Source organism: Anoplolepis gracilipes, chromosome 1 (genome assembly GCF_047496725.1).
Source record: "Anoplolepis gracilipes chromosome 1, ASM4749672v1, whole genome shotgun sequence".
Taxonomy (NCBI): Eukaryota; Metazoa; Arthropoda; class Insecta; order Hymenoptera; family Formicidae; genus Anoplolepis; species Anoplolepis gracilipes.
The window spans coordinates 18,239,516-18,258,541 of NC_132970.1; the positions used below are offsets into that span (position 1 = coordinate 18,239,516).

The 19,026-nt window shown below is 31.1% G+C and overlaps 2 protein-coding genes across 6 annotated transcripts in view; one reads left to right on the forward strand and one right to left on the reverse strand.

Annotated features, from left to right (window-relative positions):
• LOC140672753 (uncharacterized) overlaps positions 1–19,026 on the reverse strand; it is a 201,790-nt gene that overhangs the window by 166,583 nt on the left and 16,181 nt on the right. The gene's annotated exons all lie outside the window — the stretch shown is intronic.
• Positions 1–19,026, forward strand: part of LOC140672726 (1-phosphatidylinositol 4,5-bisphosphate phosphodiesterase epsilon-1) — a 135,286-nt gene that overhangs the window by 101,697 nt on the left and 14,563 nt on the right. For 4 of the 5 annotated variants that reach the window (XM_072905112.1, XM_072905123.1, XM_072905114.1 and 1 more), the window contains 7 exons: positions 4,926–5,115; positions 10,122–10,349; positions 11,455–11,682; positions 16,460–16,917; positions 17,557–17,860; positions 18,007–18,212; positions 18,460–18,761. In XM_072905112.1, the coding sequence (XP_072761213.1) occupies positions 4,926–5,115; positions 10,122–10,349; positions 11,455–11,682; positions 16,460–16,917; positions 17,557–17,860; positions 18,007–18,212; positions 18,460–18,761 (1,916 nt within the window). Of the gene's footprint in view, positions 1–3,818; positions 5,116–10,121; positions 10,350–11,454; positions 11,683–16,459; positions 16,918–17,556; positions 17,861–18,006; positions 18,213–18,459; positions 18,762–19,026 lie in introns of those variants that run through there. The other variant, XM_072905108.1, reaches the window with a different exon arrangement.

Sequence of the window (19,026 nt, forward strand, 5' to 3'; positions counted from 1 at the left end):
TTATAAAATGATGATCATTAAAGGTCAAATGTCCTTTGAATAGTTCGATCTACGCAGACTTTGCTTATGAACATTGAAACATATTTAGGGTAATTACTTTTCCTATAGACGTTATCTTCAAATTCGCTATCTAAGATTTTGATATTTTGAGTATCACATTTCTTTTCCCATTGTTATCAGTTATATTATTTCCTGAAAATTTCTTGGAAACTAAAATCAATAAATATAGTAGCTTGCTTCAATTGTCATATTTCATTGAAATCCGAAATGACTGAAATTGTATCGATTTCAATTCATATTCATTTCATTCTTATTATCCGGATTTTATTGCATTATAAAAAATCGATATATTGTTTTGATCTTAGTTTTTAGTCCCTAGATAAAAATACGAAATAAAAACTTGTATTTATAGATATTTTCTAGATTATACTTCCTATTAATTTATATTATATTGTAATTTAAATAAGATTTTAGCAAATTTTGAAATACTAACAATCTAAACTGAGATGCATCTAATGTTTGATATTCACAATTAGCCCCTCCCCCACGAATTATTAAACTGTTATGAAAAAAATTATTCTAAATTAATTTTTAAAAATTAATTCAAAAAGTATGTAGAGAGAAAAACTAAAAAAAAAATTTTAATATTTTCAAACATGTGTGTTCTCGATTCACATTTTTATTAAAAAATTAATATCATTACATGATGTTTCATATAAATAACTCTGGCAGACTTAATAATTACTATATAATTTGTATACATATTTTTGTTATACATGTATATATTTCAACAGAACTTGGATTTCAAGCGGGAAACCGGAGAACGCGTTTGCAACTTGATTGAAATACTTATACCAGACTCCCTTTACTCTCGGCTCACGCATAAATGTTATGCGATTTGCTCCCGGCTGTTCTCATACTTGCTACACTATCTCGTACGTTTTAGATATCTTATCAGAATAAGTGATAGTAAATCCATCATTATTATTAAACCATTAAATACGTTATTATAAAACAGGAAATAGGTTTATCTACTAATAATAAATAATTATTAATAATTATTTATTTATATACGTAATATTTTATTACACAAAAGATACTAAAAAATCGATAACTTATTCTTAGTTTCTAGTCTCTAACTAAAAGCGCGAAATAAAAACTTATATCACAGATATTTACTAAAAATTGCTCCCTATTAGTTTATATTATATTTTAGGATTTTGATCAGCAAAGTTTAGAATAATAACAATCTAAACTAACAATGAGATAAGAGCATCTAGATGTTTGATATTTGTAAACACAAATAAAAATTATTAAACTATTATGGAAAAATTAATTTTAAAATTAAAGTTAAAAAAATTAACTCAAAAAGTAAAATTATAAAAAAGAAAACAACAATTGAAATATATACTATTGAATAAAAAGCAACTGTTAATGTATCAATAATCATTTTATGCAATCAATTTATAGATAATTACCACAATGTATTGTAAAAATATTTACCAAGAATGTGTACGCAATTTTCTTTTAAACTGTTGGATCCATAGAAGTTTAAATTATATTATTATATATATATATATATATATATATATATCTTTTTTTTATTCATCGCAAAGTGAAGTGACTTTTCATAATAATTCGCTTTATTGAGAGCATCCGTAAAAATTTTCTCGAGTGCTATACAGTTCATATACAGTTCATTCTGCAAATGTTTCCCAACTCGATGCTCTGCTCATGTCCCGAAACGATTGAACGACGTAATCGCATTATTTCGCGAAAGAGTTCTTTCGGAATTGCGACCTCTTTCAATCCGATGCCTCGTGAGGAGAATGGGATAATCTCCCGTTGAAAAGTAAATTCGAATAATGAATGTGTGTCATTAATTTCCTCAAGAGATCAACGAGTACAAATAACTCGCGCATTCTTCCGTAAAATCGTTTTCCTACCCGTTTAACAATTAATTCTCGCATGAAAGAAGTGTTGAAAAAAAGTACAAAGAGCGATATTCGCATGCTGAACTTTTACAAGTTTCAAAGAACAACTCGCGCCAAAGTTTTTGAAAACGTATCGCTGTTTTAAAAGGAGTTCTTGACTGAGGAAATTTGATTAATCGTTGTATTTTATGCTATCGTATCTAAACGTCAAAGCGCGATTTTTTTAAGTTTTACTCGCAAATTCATTTTGCAGATGAAATTTTCTGAGATTGCATTTTGTATTTTTACATTTACTTCATTATGCATGATCGCAATATATAGCTGAAAGTGTATAAAAGTTATTAAAATATCTGTGTCCATCTACCTAAAAAATAATCGATTGATTTAATATTGTTATTGCTTACTTGAGAGAAAAAAAATACTCAAAAGAGATTTTCGTTTTTCACAAGGTGCTTCGAATAAGCTCTTTATATCTAAACATTGGAAACAGAATATTTTATTAAAGAATTTCTTGTCAATTCCAAAACCATACAGAAAATATCCTTGGAAAGTTTGATCCTGTTCCAATATAAACGTGCAAACAAAAATGGAGAAAACGTCCCTGTATTGTGAATATCTTAGAAATGTATTCTAAAAGAGAAAATAAAAGTAGGAAGAAAGGAAGGATCGAACTTTATTTTCATTTGAAGAATTCAAGAGAGATTGACCTCCTCACGCTATTGATAAATTTTTAACCGATCTCTGATAATATACAGTTGTTACAAAATGTACTACACATCGATATTGGCAGTTATTGACCTTCATCGAAATACCGTAATAACTAAGTCGTCCATTCAATCGACGACTCGGAAGCTACGGAGGAAATTACATCGATGAGCGTAACATCACTGATAATAGAAAATTCTAAGGGGTAAAAGGGGGTTTTATCCGCATCGGTTTACGTTCGCCATTCGGTCATCACTTTCCTCCTTTTCACGGATAACGATGCTCGTCGTCATTAAATGTCGCTGTGCCTTTTATTGTACGTTCCACGAAACGAACGAATTTTGCCTTAAGTGGCATAGTGAAAAACCTTTACGTTTGTTACCATCGGAAAAAGCGGCGTGGAAATAAAATACTTTTTATTGCCCGAGACCACTGTAAAGCTACACACCCTCTGCTCGTCCTGCGCGAATGAGAAGATAAAAGTTTTGTGCGGGAGTATCGTTTTAGAACGATCATTGCACACCGGCTAACTGTCCTACGCTACTCGGAAACATTTTCCAACCGACATTCGGAGCTAACTAGCCCGCACGCTACGTAGGACGCTTAAAGAGAGAAGATAATTAACACCGCAGTAATAAACGCTCCTCGATTTTCAACGACCGCCAGTATGCGAAACGGAGGAAACTGTTTGCATTGAGCGACATGTTGTTTCTTCCGAGTATTGAAGCAACCATCGAGCCGGCTTAATTTTAAATCGTATACGTAAATGTAAAGTGTCATAATTATATTTTGCTGCGCCATGTGCTAAACTATAGTGAACGTTTTCGTAATAACTTTACCAGTTCTGAAATATTGATCTTTCATACTATGCGTTTAACACACACACACACACACACACAGAAGAAACAAAATTTCCGACTAAAAAATTATTTTCTCTTAAAGAAGGAATGAATATTTGTATTGTAACTTTGATTCTCGTTTTAATAAAAAAATTAAGCAAAAGGTGAATATACGAATGTATGATAATATGTAAATCTTATTAATATTATAAATAATATAAATATTATAAAATATTAAAGATATTATTTATTAATTAATTCGAGCAAATTTATAATAATAAACTATTCATTATCACGTTTTGAAGAAAAATATGTAATTTTTTTCTAACAGAAAAAAAATCTTTATTTTGTTTCAATGTTTCCTTCTATATTAATTTAATATACAATTAATCAATGCTTTTAGTGTAGCATTAACTACTTCTGAAATTTACCTTATCTGAAATTAAGCTTAGTAATTCCGCCAAGGCTAAACCACTATATAATGTTGGTGTGTAAAATTGAGGCATCAGGTAGAAATTAATGTATGTTACTTCAATTGAGTATACTTACTTAGTCAAAGTATTAAATCTCATTTGTAAGTATAATATCCGCTGATCTCTTAACCAATGATTTATTCATTTAATCATTTATGTGGTTTGCAATTTAAATGATCACTCCTAAGATGTTTTAAGAAAAAAAAATATATTATTTAAAATTATCAAGTACGATATCACTAGCAATATAATAACACGCGTTGTATTATATATATAGGGTAAACTCGGGATAAGATGGCCATAGTTTTTTAAAATGCAAAAAACATACTTTTATTTTTGTTATTTTCTGGCATATTATTTTCACTGAAGCTTAAATTACGTAATATTATCGAATATAAAAGGAAAATATTTAATAAAAATTTAATATCGTCAAAATAGTACAACATAAGCATTGGCCATCTTACCCAACTTTTAAGGAAAAGATGACCATAGTGACGGAAAGATGGCCATAGTATTTATAAAAAAATAGTGAAAACGAAATAAAAATTATAAGTCATATAACAATTTACATATCTTTATAATATGTCTAAAGCCGATTACGATAGCTTAACTGTAATTTATTCGACGTTATAATAGTTTTTAGTGGACACATGAAAAACTTTGCAGATAGTCAGAAGTAAAAATATGATATAAGATTCACAATATCGTCATTGCGAATAATATATGCACATAAATTACTGTAAATATCGATTATCTTTGATAATGACTAAAAAAGCGCACTACGTAGCGATTATTGAAAAAATGACAGCCTATGGCCATCTTTTTCGTACGGCCATCATACCCTACTTTCCCCTTACAGCGTTGTAATATAATTATTTAAGGGGAAATGACGAAACAAATTTTTATTGTCAGCGGTTTAATTGTATGCCTTAAAAAATGTTTCTAATCAAACGAACGAATTGTCTGTGTTTCAGATCCGACAAGCTAAAGCCATTTTGGCATAGCGTGAACGAGCCTATACCGGTTTTGAAATATCTCTCCTACGCCCTTCGGTCTTCCGAATATGAGTGTGCACTTGCTCGCGCTCTCGCGATGCCAGAATGTCCTGTGGTGCCATACTTTGGAACCTTCCTGCGCGAGCTGCAGGAAGCATGCAAAACAAAGGTAAATTCTTACGAAAAATGCCTCACGTTTTCCCCATTATTTAATAATGCACTTTGTGTGCACTTTGAATGTAAAAAAAAAAAAAAAAGAAAACATTTGCACGAGTAGATGTTTTACGTTGCCGTTAAATGGCTCGACAGCATTTAAATATGTTCGCACACTGCTAAATTCTACACGTTAGAACGCTCTCGCCTTTTTTAAACGTTGGATAATTTATCAAAGTTTGGCTGCTACCGACAATGAGAAGATCACGTCAATGCAAGATGATTTGACAGACAAGATTTGTGCGCCCATCGAGAAGAAGATTAATTATTTCGATAAGCTATGCAGCTTTAGTTTATTCAATGAATTGTATCAAATGTATGAGATACGGTATACGACGGAAAAAAAGAATAACTAAATCAAAGAGATTGTAAACTGTAAATGATGGATCGCTTTCGCAGAATTTTGGCTGTCAGCCAAAGCAGTTCATTGATAAAATTCGACGTATCTTCTCGAGTGTATCACAACCAAGATTGCAAAACCGAGAAACTAGAGACAGTCAATGATACGGAAAATTTACTCTGTCCCGTTACTATATATTAAGTCAAAAGATAGCAAGAACTTTGTTGTGGTGAATTCATCTGAAGAAAAGGAACTGATAAGAAATTAGAGCAAGATTTATGTCAAAACTTGAAAAAGCCTGCATATCTAACAAGTTTACAAAGTTTACTTTTTATTTAAGAAGATAGTCTTTTTAAAATAAAATAAAAATTATAAAAGGCATTCAACTTTATTTTATAAAGAAATATATTTATTATTAATAAACACACGCATGTAATTCATCAACAACAATCTATCAGAACTGATGCAAGAAAACCTTAAAGTTCGCGCTTCAAGCAGAATTATTTTGAGTGCAATCGTCAAGAATTGTGCAAAGAAATTCATCGGCAAGTTTTTTTTACGAAGAATAACAGCGGAAGAGCAGTAACGGAGGTTGCGTCATAAAACGACAAGGAAAGGGGTTTCTATCGGCCTCCAGCAGCTACGATGGTTGTAGGCCGGCGGAAACTACTTGCTCTTGTCGCTAACGATCATCATTGGGGAACGGAATAGCTGCGTCTTCTTCGCCTTTTATAGCGTCACGCTATTTGATGGTGAGAGCACATCGCGCTCCCGCAATGAAAATCACTGCTTTTAAGAGTAGCTCATGAAACTTAACTTGCGTAACGAGTCCACGGAGCCGCTGGTCGTTGAAAGTTAAAACCAAGCACGCATTTGATACTGCGAAACTGTAATTAGAGTTTACATCCATGTGGATTCCCTGCGTGAGAATATGCGAAGTTACAGGGTAAAGTGTTTCTTTCGGAAAAGATATTAATCATTATATATACGAAAACAAGTACTCATTCTTGTAAGATTAATTTCTAATACTTCACAATATTTTCGAAGATACCTGCTGTTAATCGACTTTTCAGCGTTTCTCAAATTTTATATCTTGAAGAGAATAAATGATAGAAAATCCATCCTTATTTAGAAATTGTCGTAAAGATTTTCAAAATAAAAAATTTCCTGTTAGACACGTAAAATTGTAATCAAACAAAATTAGCGCTGATAATATGTTGTTTAAATCTGCTCGTAGATCAGGGTTTAGGAAAATGCTTATTTATATCTTTTTCAAGATGAGTAACACATATGGATGTACAATAAAATTATGTATTTACTATTATGCGTTTTAATAAAGAAACTTCAGATTATGACAGAATTGTGCAAAATGCACAATTTCTAAGATACAAAAATAGTAGCGGTCATTTAAGCTTCGATTTGCATTTTGCTACGCTGATCGTTAATTACGTTCAATTGAACAACGATCGATATTGTGATAGCAAAGTAAACGACAGACTTTGTCTTAAAACTATCCAAGACGTGGTTTAAATCGATGTCGTTATCACTGTCGCCCCCTTCCCCTCTCTACCTTTCTTTCTAGAGATAATCTGCTACCCGAACATATCCACGATGGCATGGGATACCACGGCTTGCAGGTAGAATTTCAAATCGACATCGGCGCGATACCAAGATGTATGCCAAGCTAACGTGCATCGCTCTGTTATCCCTTCGTGTGCTGCTCGCTCCCTCATCGTCACGTAAATGTATACCTCAGGGGAAGAGAGCGGGAAAGAAGGATAGCAAAGTTAAGCAACAGATACTACGAAAGTCACTTCGCTAGTCCAACATCACGTCCGCCGTAGTCTCAAGCTTTAAACTTTAAAAGATCAGATATTATATATATATAATGTGTCTCATCGTTATCGCAATATCGTGTTCACATTATTGCGAATAATGTTAAGAAAAATATTATAAAGAAATACATACAGTGAAAACAATGATAAATTGAACGTACGAGATGCTTTTATATGAAAAATTGAAATTAAAAATTCCACTGGATTAAATTAAATTATTCCATTAACTTAAAAATTCTATTGTAGAAGCTCAATTAAGTTAAATACACAGGAATTTTCAAAGTTTACGGCAGAATATTATGTCTATTATAAAAAAAGAGCGTAGATTATTTCATTAAAACGTGATAAAAAACAACTTTTGTTTACAAATATTGTTTTTTCGTATTACGAACATGTAACAACAAAAAGTTATGTCAATCAAAATTTTTAAGATATTTTTAATTAATCTTCATACATATTTAAAAATTAATCAATTTAAATCTAAAATTTTTGATTAGATAAAGTTTTTGAGAAATAATCACACATGCATATATAAGTTAAACTTTTTTTTAAACAGATTCAGAAACAATATTTATTTCAAGTATAAAAAATAAAAAAGAATATTTTATATCAAGATAATATATTTCTAAAAAAAGTGCCTTTTTTTATTTTGAAACAACTTTAAGTAATGCTAAATAAATTAATATCTTCCTTAAAGCAAATCCTTCCTAAGGTAAAATTTTTACGAGATATTTTCCGATAAATGTTAACCTTCCCATTTTGCTTTCCTTATTTGCTACCTCCTTGCCTTATTAGACAAGTCGAATTTCGATCAAAGGAACAGAAGCTGTCGTTTCAATTCTGTGACGTGATGAGTAGATTCCTCTATCTTCTCCACAAGGGCCAAATTAACATCGAATGTACTTTCCTTCCTGGGAGATCGAACAAGATGTATTCGAATTATCTTACTCTCAAGCGTATTCCCAAGGGCTTCAGTATGTTTGCAATTTGGATCGCGCGACTTAGCGACGATGCTGTTCGACGGCGAATCGATCAATGCATAACACGGCGCGATAAAGCGAAACAGCATCACGTCATAACGCGGTATCGAGGAACAATATACCCGATATATTAAGGTTATTGGATAATAATTAATTACAAGTCGCATTAAAGTTTCTGTGTCAGCGCTTTAGGAAGCCGGCTTGGAACAAGTTTGTGAACAAGTTTGTAAACTATCCGTAAATTATCCGTACGCATTTAATTCGATTTTTAAATCGTATCAAAGATCTCGCTGCAAGAATAAATGAAGGGATAACTTAAAAAAAAATGTTCACGAGTGCAATTAATCGTGGTATACAAAGAAAAGCAAAATGTCAAGAAAGAATAATTTTTTTAATGTAACATATTATTAAAAATTCATCAATTAGTAATTAGACTTAATTAATTTTATTGCACCATATCTGATAGCATGGTAGAAAAATATCCTAAGAATATAATATATATATATATATATATATATATATATATATATATATATATATACATATAGTATATTAGAATACTCTCAAAATACTAAAAATAAGACGAGCCATTATCAAGTTTCTCAATGCCACTCATAATTATAAGATCATCGAAGAATTCACACTTGCGAAAGAGCCCTTTATATGTTACCACTCATCGAGATCCAAGGAGCTTCCAATGCTTCTGTTGATGAATACGCGAGATTTCGAGGGTGCATCTTGAGACGAAGTCCTAAACTATTATCGATTTTCGAAAGTCAAGCTTCCTTTGGATATACAAAGAGAATCTTGTTATTCGAATTATTGAATCTGGCATCCTTGAAATGAGCAATAACTCAGTCCTTTCAAAGCATCGTTATCGTATGAAACAGTGTAACAACATATATACACAGCGATAGTAATCGTAATTTAATATTCTTGCAAAATTCTGTAATCCGAATTACAAACTGTTACATCACTTCGGAACTGGTACAGATGAATTTATACGTATTAGATGTTTCTCGCAGTGATATATCATGCATTTTAATCTAGTCTCACGTAATCTGATATAGTGTTATGATATGTTCATCTCACATGCAAATATCATAATAACAAACGACCTAATAAACGTGATTACTGTACATTTCTCTTATTAGTTTTGTAAGCATTTTCTATTTGTTTCTATTTGTATGTATTTGCTATTACGACGTGTAAAACTAATTTCATGTACATTTTAGTCATTTTTAATATATTGTTGATCATCATTTTCATTGCTCTCATCTTCTTTTTTTATCACTAACACAAGATATATATTCATTAAATATTTATTATCTATATTAGATATATATAATATTTATTATATTATATATATCTAACATATTATAAGATTATTATCTTTTCTTAAAATATATTTTATAATAAAAATATGTATAGAATAAACATAAAAATAAATCAAATTTAAAATATGTATATAAAAAAGTATTGTATAAAATACAGTTATACTCTCTATATACTCTTGAAACATAGAATTTTTATTATCCCTTGGAAATAAAAACTTTGAAATAAATTAAATATTTATATATTCAAATTCAATATTTTTTCCGAGACTCATTATTAGCTTTTATTTCCTTTTAAAATATAAATTATTTTAACAACGTTTCAATATTTATATTTATTTATTTTTTTCTGAATTACAATTGCCATAAAACGAAAAACTCTATGTTTTGTTTTATAATATAGATAAATTTTGCGCGACAAATATTTAACCGAAACTTTCGACAACTTATCATCTTGGCCTGATATGTTTCAGCCCCAGTTCGAGTATAGAGAAACTCGCGAGTCGCCACGTGCTAGCGTTAAGGAAAGCGAACCTCAAGAACACGTGCCTTTGTCTGCGCCGGCCGCTAGGATCGCCGTCGAGAGTAACACAGAGACGCCGTCGGGATGGAGTTCGAGGAGCGGTTCCTTGAACAAACCGGAGAACCCCATAGGACACGACACAAACTCCGTTCTCGAAAAAATTGCCCTCTTTCACAAGGTAAGACGAATATTCCAACAATAAAATGTATATCCTCTCACAAAGATTCCTAATAGATTATCACAATAAACAAGTAATGTTACATTAAGGGGACACCCGCACTTGCGGGTTGGAAATAAAGCTTTTCTTTGGGAATTTTTTCTGTCGAAACTATTATGTTACTTATTCTAAAATTTTTATACGGTATCAAACAACATTAAAACTATTTCAGAATTTTTTCGTGGAAGAATGTCTCACAGTGTCCAAGTAACGAGCAATCTCTCAAAGGGACTTTTAAAAAAATGTTTGTTTGCGGTGAGCACTCCAGCTCCGAATAGGGTTATCTGAAATGAACAAACCAAAGAAATTTAGTTAGTGTATTAGTTTATCTAATACTTAATCGAAGCTTTTTTTAAATATTCAAGAAACTTTCCATTTTATAGGCATTGATAGATTTTTTTGGGGGTAAAAAAAATAATCGTTCAAATTTTTATTTTGAACCTCCGCTATTTTGTGAAAAATATGATTTTTCAAAAATCTTTGGTTTGTTCATATTAGATAACCCTACTCGAAGTTAGAATGATCATCGCAAACGAACTTTTTTTTAGAAGTACCTCTCGGAGATTGCTCATTACTTGGACACTATGGGACATTCTTTCACAAAAAAATTCTGAAATATAGTTTTAATGTTTGATACCGTGTAGAAATTTTAGAATAAGTGATACAATAGTTTCGACAGAAAAAATTCACAAAAAAAAAAAAAAAAAAAAAGCTTTTTGTTCTGACCCGCAACTGCGGGTGCCCCCTTAATCGAGGCTCTCTCTACAATTTCACTCACATATAACTTAAAAGAAAGCAAATGCTCGAATAAATAAAACTTGCTTGCTTCAAATAAATATCATTACGTAAATTAACGTTAGATTTCACTAATGCAAAATTTCTTTTATAATTTATTTATTTAATATTATATGATACTTGTATAAAAGCATCGTTTTTATACAAGTATTATATTAAATGAATAAATTATGAAACAAATTTCGTATTATTTATTAGCAATTTATAGTGCTTTTTTGACACATATATATGTGTAACATATTATGAGGAATTAATTTCTTTTTCATGTAAGCATCGGCATGCTCGTGGCAGAGACGCGACTACCGGTTCCCTCCATCGCACCCTGAGCGTTCACACGACCGCGATCGAGCAAACGTACATGGCGGAGGAAAGCGATGAGAATGATTATCATCTTGATTTGGACTCGTACAAGCCCGTACAGCCGATCAAGATCGATCACGGGGTCGCTTTGTTTCCTGTTGCCGCGCCACACACCGGCATGGATCTTCATCTCCTGCAGGTATGTTGTTGCATTCTACAAGCAATCTGCACATTTTATATCCGATATATAACTAAAGGGGTCTCATACAATTAGCTTCACTACAATTGATACTTTCCAAAGTTACTTATTATTTTTTATTTTTGTTCTACAGACAGATAATTTTATTATCTAGAATAGAGCGAAAGATTTTATAATCAAATAATTACTTCTAACTTTACCCAAGTGATAACTCCATATTATCGATTAATAGGGCATCTGAAGAAAGATAAAAATAATTTTGAGATTGGAAAATATAATTAAATAATAACAAGTTTTCCTTTATTTGTGAGAAAAGAATAGAATTTTTCTCTTAAATATTATTCTGTATTATATTTAAAATGTACGAAAAATAACTACGTTGGAACTTAATGAAATTTGATGTAACGCTATAAAAAAATTTAACGTAATGTACAATAATTTATGCTTTAAGATGACGCGCGACGATTCGTTCACGCTATGTCGCATCCTGACTACTCATTGAGAACACACACATACACACGCACACATATACATTGTCTGAGACTATCGTTTTGGAACTGAGAGATATTGCGTTATACAACAAAACTGCCAATTCGTATACGTGACATCGCGATACTGCACGTGGAGTGCATCGCAAATATTGGACGCGCAGGATTTGTTGCAACAATACCACGCGATGTCGGCGACGCTTTTGATCCCGTCGCTCTGTTACGGCTGCGGTAGAATCGGATAATGACGTGCAGTAACATTGACGTGGTTTTCCATGCGATCTATATCACGTCGTAATGTTTAACAATATGCATTCGGCATGTAATTAGCAGATTATGCGTCACGCAAAAATCATTGGACGATAAATCTAGTGTTGTTCGACTATATCCCAGTAAAGTATACTGTTTGCATCACGAATTATGTAGTATTACACGAAATAAGGTAGATTATCTTTCATGCGGCATAATTCTTTACGTAAATAACTGTAAACTGCAATTTCTTTTGAGAAATAATGCAAAACAATACACCAGTTATATATTTTGCATTATTTCTCGAAAGTGAAATAATCCAAAACAATATAACATTCTCGTTTTTGAAAAATATTTTGACGTCAGAATCACGATTCTTTCTATCTAAAATAATATTATTTCATTCCACTTTGTAGTTCTGAGATATATATATATATATATATATAAATTTAACATAACATCATAAAAAAAACTACACACCTGAAAAGCAAAAATTCAAATAATACTATAAAATAGAAAACGATATCATATTTAGAGAGAGAAGAGCCTTTTCTATCTCAGGCTGCTGCATATTACACTTAAATAGGACATAACAGATCAGAATATTCGTATCTGCAATTGTATTAAACATAACCGACACAAAGAAATAAACTAAACATTTTTACATATATTTAAGCTATAACATCGCATTAGAAAAATGATAATTTTCAAATATTCTCATCAATTTTGAGTTATTTCCATAAAGGATTATATGCTGTATAAAAAATAGTCCTATCTTATTTCACGCAATGTTAATTCGTCGACACCGGACGATTTTTGCGTGTTGCATAATCTGCTAATTATGTGACAAATGGCACAATATTAATTCAACGTAAGATCGCACAGGAAACTACGTCAATGTTATTGCATGTCATTATTCGATTCTACCGCAGACGTAACAAAGCGAGGAGATTAAAAATCTGTCACCGATATTATCCAGACAAAATATAAAAATAAATTATACGTATGAATTACAAATTCTGACCGATGTAGACTTATACAACTGGAAATAATCGAAAAATATGATACACGTTTTTTTTTCATGACACCATAGAAATTGCTATCTATTTCGCCATGAAATTCTAAGGCCGTCTTTAAAATTTAAATGAACACATATAACACGAGTTATATGCATTTTTTCTTTGTTATCAATACTCAAATGATATGCAATTGTATGAAATCCTCAGACCGCAGTTTTCCGTTCAAACTATGCGAATCATAAAAGAAAGTAAAGAAAGGTATTGACTTTTCATGCTTTTCACGTTTGCTATTTCTTTTTATATATATATTATCAAAATAAGAGAAATAAATAACTGTGTTTGTATAAAAGTAAAAGTTTAAGTGAAAGCATACAATTTATTAAAAAATATCAAAACGCGTAAGAAGCCGACACATCAACATAAAGATATCTTCTTACTCTTGCGGACAATCTCAAAATATGTATTAATATCACGGGGATGTTGCTTCTATGATGCTGCGCTGCTGTGATAAGAGATACCGTCAGCACGTAGATTGTCGCATGTCAAAAGGATTTCAAAGGGACTACCCTTACGCCCATACTCCTGGTATGCTTCGCAGAAATTAGAGAGAAAACAGAGAACTATGCGGGAGAAGGAGGAAACGAGGGAGAAAAAAGCAAACTGACGAGACCAATGGAAAAAAAAATGTTGTAACGCAGCACGAAAAACCGGGTCATCCTTTTGAATCGTGCCACCAATTGTCAGCGTTAATTGAGTGGCAAGAGGAAAAAATGGGACATGACATGTTCACGGAGAAAATGGTTCATAACGAATAAATTCGTTATTCTCCTGTCATGAAATTTCTAGCACAATCGATAATCCTGAGTTTCTTTCTGTTAAACAGCGTTTTTTTGCTAGATACATAACGTGTGATCCATTGACTACATCAAGTGAGATATATAGCTACTTTGAGAAGAGTTATGCAATTTTATTCGGTCCGATCCCTCTACGAATGATAGTATCTTATAAAGATAATTGATTTAACATCAATGTGTCTTAAAAATATAAATATATAACCAGACATATACAGTTATAGCCACTTATGTGATATGTACATAGTATACATTCTTTATATATACATATATATATATATATTAAAAAACGCACTGCTCACATAACAAATATAGAAAAAATGTTTTCAAAATTTTTAATATAAAATTTTCTCCGTGTAATATTAAAGATTGTTATAAATTTTTTTCTAATATTTAATTTTGTTACTTAAAATGTATTTTAAAAAATTTAATTTTGTCATCTAAAATGTATTTAAAAAACACCTAAAATACACTAAAACAGACAATAAATTTTCATCATTAATATTTCATGTAAGTCCATCACTCCTGTATAATCTGGTCCATCTAATCCGTCTAAAGCGATACGGAAAATGAATCACTTGTATTTTTTTGTATTTTTTTACTATTAACAAATTTATGTATTTTTTTTACATTTATACTATATATTATTTATTATTAATATATAGAATTCGAAATATTATAAATGCCATCCTTTCACACCAGTATTGTTTTATACACACAATAATCATGATAGTATTAAGTATTGCGATTCAACTACAAAAAATCGCAATTTCTTTCATTTATGAACTTTCATCTATGAACTTTTTGAATTATTGTCGATCTTTCTTTAATAAAAAATTAATTCAAAAAATAAATATCCTTTTTTATTTTAAACATTATATATTTTAACCAGCATGTATTTTTGCTTGAAATACTTTATATATATATATATATATATATATTTAAATCTACTATATTTAATTTTGTGTCATTTTAAAAAATAATCATTTTAAAAATGTTAAACTTTAAAATTTATGTTCGAATCATCAGCATATTTTTAATAAATCATTATAAAAGTTATATTTTAATATTTAAATAAAAATATTTTACAATAAAGAAATATTTCAGCCAAACACGAAAAATTTAAAGGATGATTGGATGTAATTACGAAAATAAAAAAGAACGGAGATTGTGCATTAACATTACTATATAAATTAACTAATTAAGTATATTTTATTCTCTTTCACCAATACCAATAAAAAATTAAAATTCATTAAAAGTGGCATAATTATTGAATTTCAGCATACATAATTCTATCTGTTTTTGTGACAATGAAAATGCGATAATTATACGTAAAATATATTTTGCCATGTAACATTAAACTCGTCAAAATTTCAATATCTGGATATCAATTTATTATATTAATGTTTTTTCAATGATATCTGAAACATAGTATTCATTGTGTATTATATATCGGAGTGTATAGTAAATTCAAGTAATTATCGACAAATAAGCGATTTCATATATGCACTGCATCGTACGTACGTGTAATAAGTACCTGCCTGCATTGCACTTGGAAAAAAAAGAGAAAAAGAGAGAAAAAAAGAGAAAGAAAGGAGAAAAAGGACGACATAACGCTGCATAAACGCCGTTATAAATGCATTAGAAGTCCCATTAGTGTTATAAATGCATTCACAACGTTTCTATAGTATGTACATATTTTGTTGAGGCAAGAGCGATGTGACGTAGTTGCAAAAACGCCGTTGTAATAGTAAAATGCCTTGTACATTGAAATTAATATATTTATATTTTCCGCACAGGCGCCTATGTCCTCTATTTTTGAAAATAATATCATTACAACAGTGAAATCTAATTATATAAAGACCGGCGAAACAAACGGTTTTGAACGAAATTACAAATATAGATTTACCACCACAAATATACACTTTATATGAAAAATATTTTTACCGATGATAAAAAGCACTATTTTCTCTGCTTTTTAACACAAATTTAAAAGAAGTTATCTTTTGTTAAATTATACTATTTAAAAATCTGTGATAGCCGAATTGATATTATGTAGGAATTATATTGCAGGGATCAAACATCAAAACTGCAATATTTGTATTAAATTTATATTTTCTATGTCTATGTTTTTTATGTATTTTCTACATAAAATATCTCTCTATTTCAGATGTTACACCATGGCACGACTTTAGTGCACTGGGATTGCGAGAGTGGTACTTCGAGAACGGCGTTGGTATTTGCACGTGTCGATCGCGCTTGCGGTACCTTCGTCTGGGAAAAACCACCCTGGAGCCCCCTAAAAACGGCGCAAGTCGGCGGTACCGCTCTCACAGAATTTTCACTGACCTCGAATCCGGAGGACACGGTACCGGCGGGCCTAGTCAGCAGGTACGCGCAGCAACCAGCCGATTGCGCTTTTGTCACTCTAGAAGAAGGATATCTCGACTTAGGATCGTTGAAGGAGATAATGATCGGCTGCTGCGATCGCGATCGAGAGGCTGATCTCAGGAGCATCTGCAAGAGATACGGCCTATCGGGCTCCGACTCCTGTATCGGCCTCATGTATGGATCGAATCTTCCGGACAATCGACTGATCTTCCTACTTTGCCCCCCCGCCCTTAGCAAGTACGTATAAACTTCGAAAAATAGAATATAAGAAGTATTCGTTAAAATTATTTAAACAATTTTATTAATTTTAATATTGTTAACGATACATCTGTTGTGATTAATTTTTAAACATTTCTCGTTTTATTTTAATATGAAAAGAATATTTATTTTAATACAGAAAGATAATTAAAAATATTTAACCTGATTCGAAAATATAGAAATATATTTTATATATGATATATGCTTTTCATGTAATTTTAATTTTCTGAATAAAAATCCCTCAAATATATATATATATATATATATATATATATATATATATATATATATATATATATATATATATATATGTATGTTCGAATTACTCTGCCAATATTTTCTCTTATACGTGCTTTAAATTTTTCTCTATGAAAATTCCCCACGCATAAATCAATTAATCTATATAATTAATGTATTTCCAAAATGTTAAATGCATTATTGATATATTAATAATACAGTAATGGTACATTATTGAGAAATTGTATATCAATAATAACATGTTTATACACATTCGTGCAACTTTACCAATTCTCTCTAATCATGTACAAACTATTGTTGAATTTTATATATATAATTATATTATAAATTATGTGTAATCCGTATATACACGGCTTTCAGAATATGGTATATGGGATTATGTTGGATACTGCGAGGCCTCAAACGACAACAACAATTAACAGATCGTAGATCACGCTGGTTGAAAGAAAAATATCTCCAATTATACTTTTCCTACTTCGAACAATCGATGGAAGGCTTGGAACAGCCGACAACAGCCGACGCTATACGTGTTTTCGGCGGTCGCGACTGGTCCATGACAGAAAGTGTTGGCACATTATCTCCAACGAGCAGTAGCACTCTACGTAGACGAAACGTTAAAGGCAAGAAGACGAAATCGATTGGCAACATTCATGCTTTAACCAAGGTTTGTATAGATTTGCTTTGCATTTCTTGTACGAAATGTAAATTAATCATTCTTGTGGAGAAATATTTGCATTTTTTATTTTCGTGTATATATAACCGTATATTCACCGCATATTCATCGAATTAAACAATTCTGGCTTAATACAGGATTTGTGTTTAAAACAATATGACTCTTCGACCTCGGATGGAAGTCTATCGACTACACCTCTTCGTCACGGCACAGGGAGTAGAGAATCCCTAATAAGGATCCTACCAGCATCACCAAGAGCTAGTCGAGACCGAATTCCACCGCGTAGCCCACCCGGTTCCGCCGATCGTATCGTCGCTTCCTTGCCTTATTCCACTTTCCACAAGTACGTTGTTTTATACATATATATGTATTCATATGTATCATTTACTAAAGTTTTTTTTTTTTTTTTTTTTTTATTTCGAGCAAAAAATTTATATAATTCGGAATATACAGAATAAAACTTACTCAGGTTAAAAATATAATAAAAATTTGTGTATCAAATCTTATTTCAATATAAATTTTTGTAAATTTTATTTAATATATATATAATTATTCAAATTATGAGCAATACGTGAATAACGCGCGCGCAGTTTGTTATGTGTTACTAGAGAAAAGGACAAAAACGGATCCGGTGGTATACCTGGTAGCTCAGAAGCTCCTTGGCAAGTGAAAGCCCGTACCACTTCTTCGATCATGTATGAAACAAAATTAAACTTCGTGGAGTTCGTCGCGCTTTTCCGATCGTTCAGCTTACGAGCTAGGAAAGACTTGCGAGATTTATTCGGCCAATTAGCGATCACGTGCCGTAGTCAAAGTGACGGATCATTAAGGGACTTTAGCATGCGTCCAGCAGTGCTCAGGCAAACCAGCGACGCCACTCCACAAAGAATCGGTAAGCTTGACAAGAACTAAACTGACATATAATTTTTCAAAAATTAAATTTTCATATAAACAGATATTTAATTTTAATATAAACGTATACAAGCACATATAAAGACCGACCTTACACTCAATCATCATTACAAACGAAAATGCGATAATCAATCTTGTAAATATATGAATTAACTCATTAAATAATAATTTCAAATAAATAAAACGTAATTTTTTTCAAAATTTTACTATATCACTATAATATATATTAATTTACATATTAATAT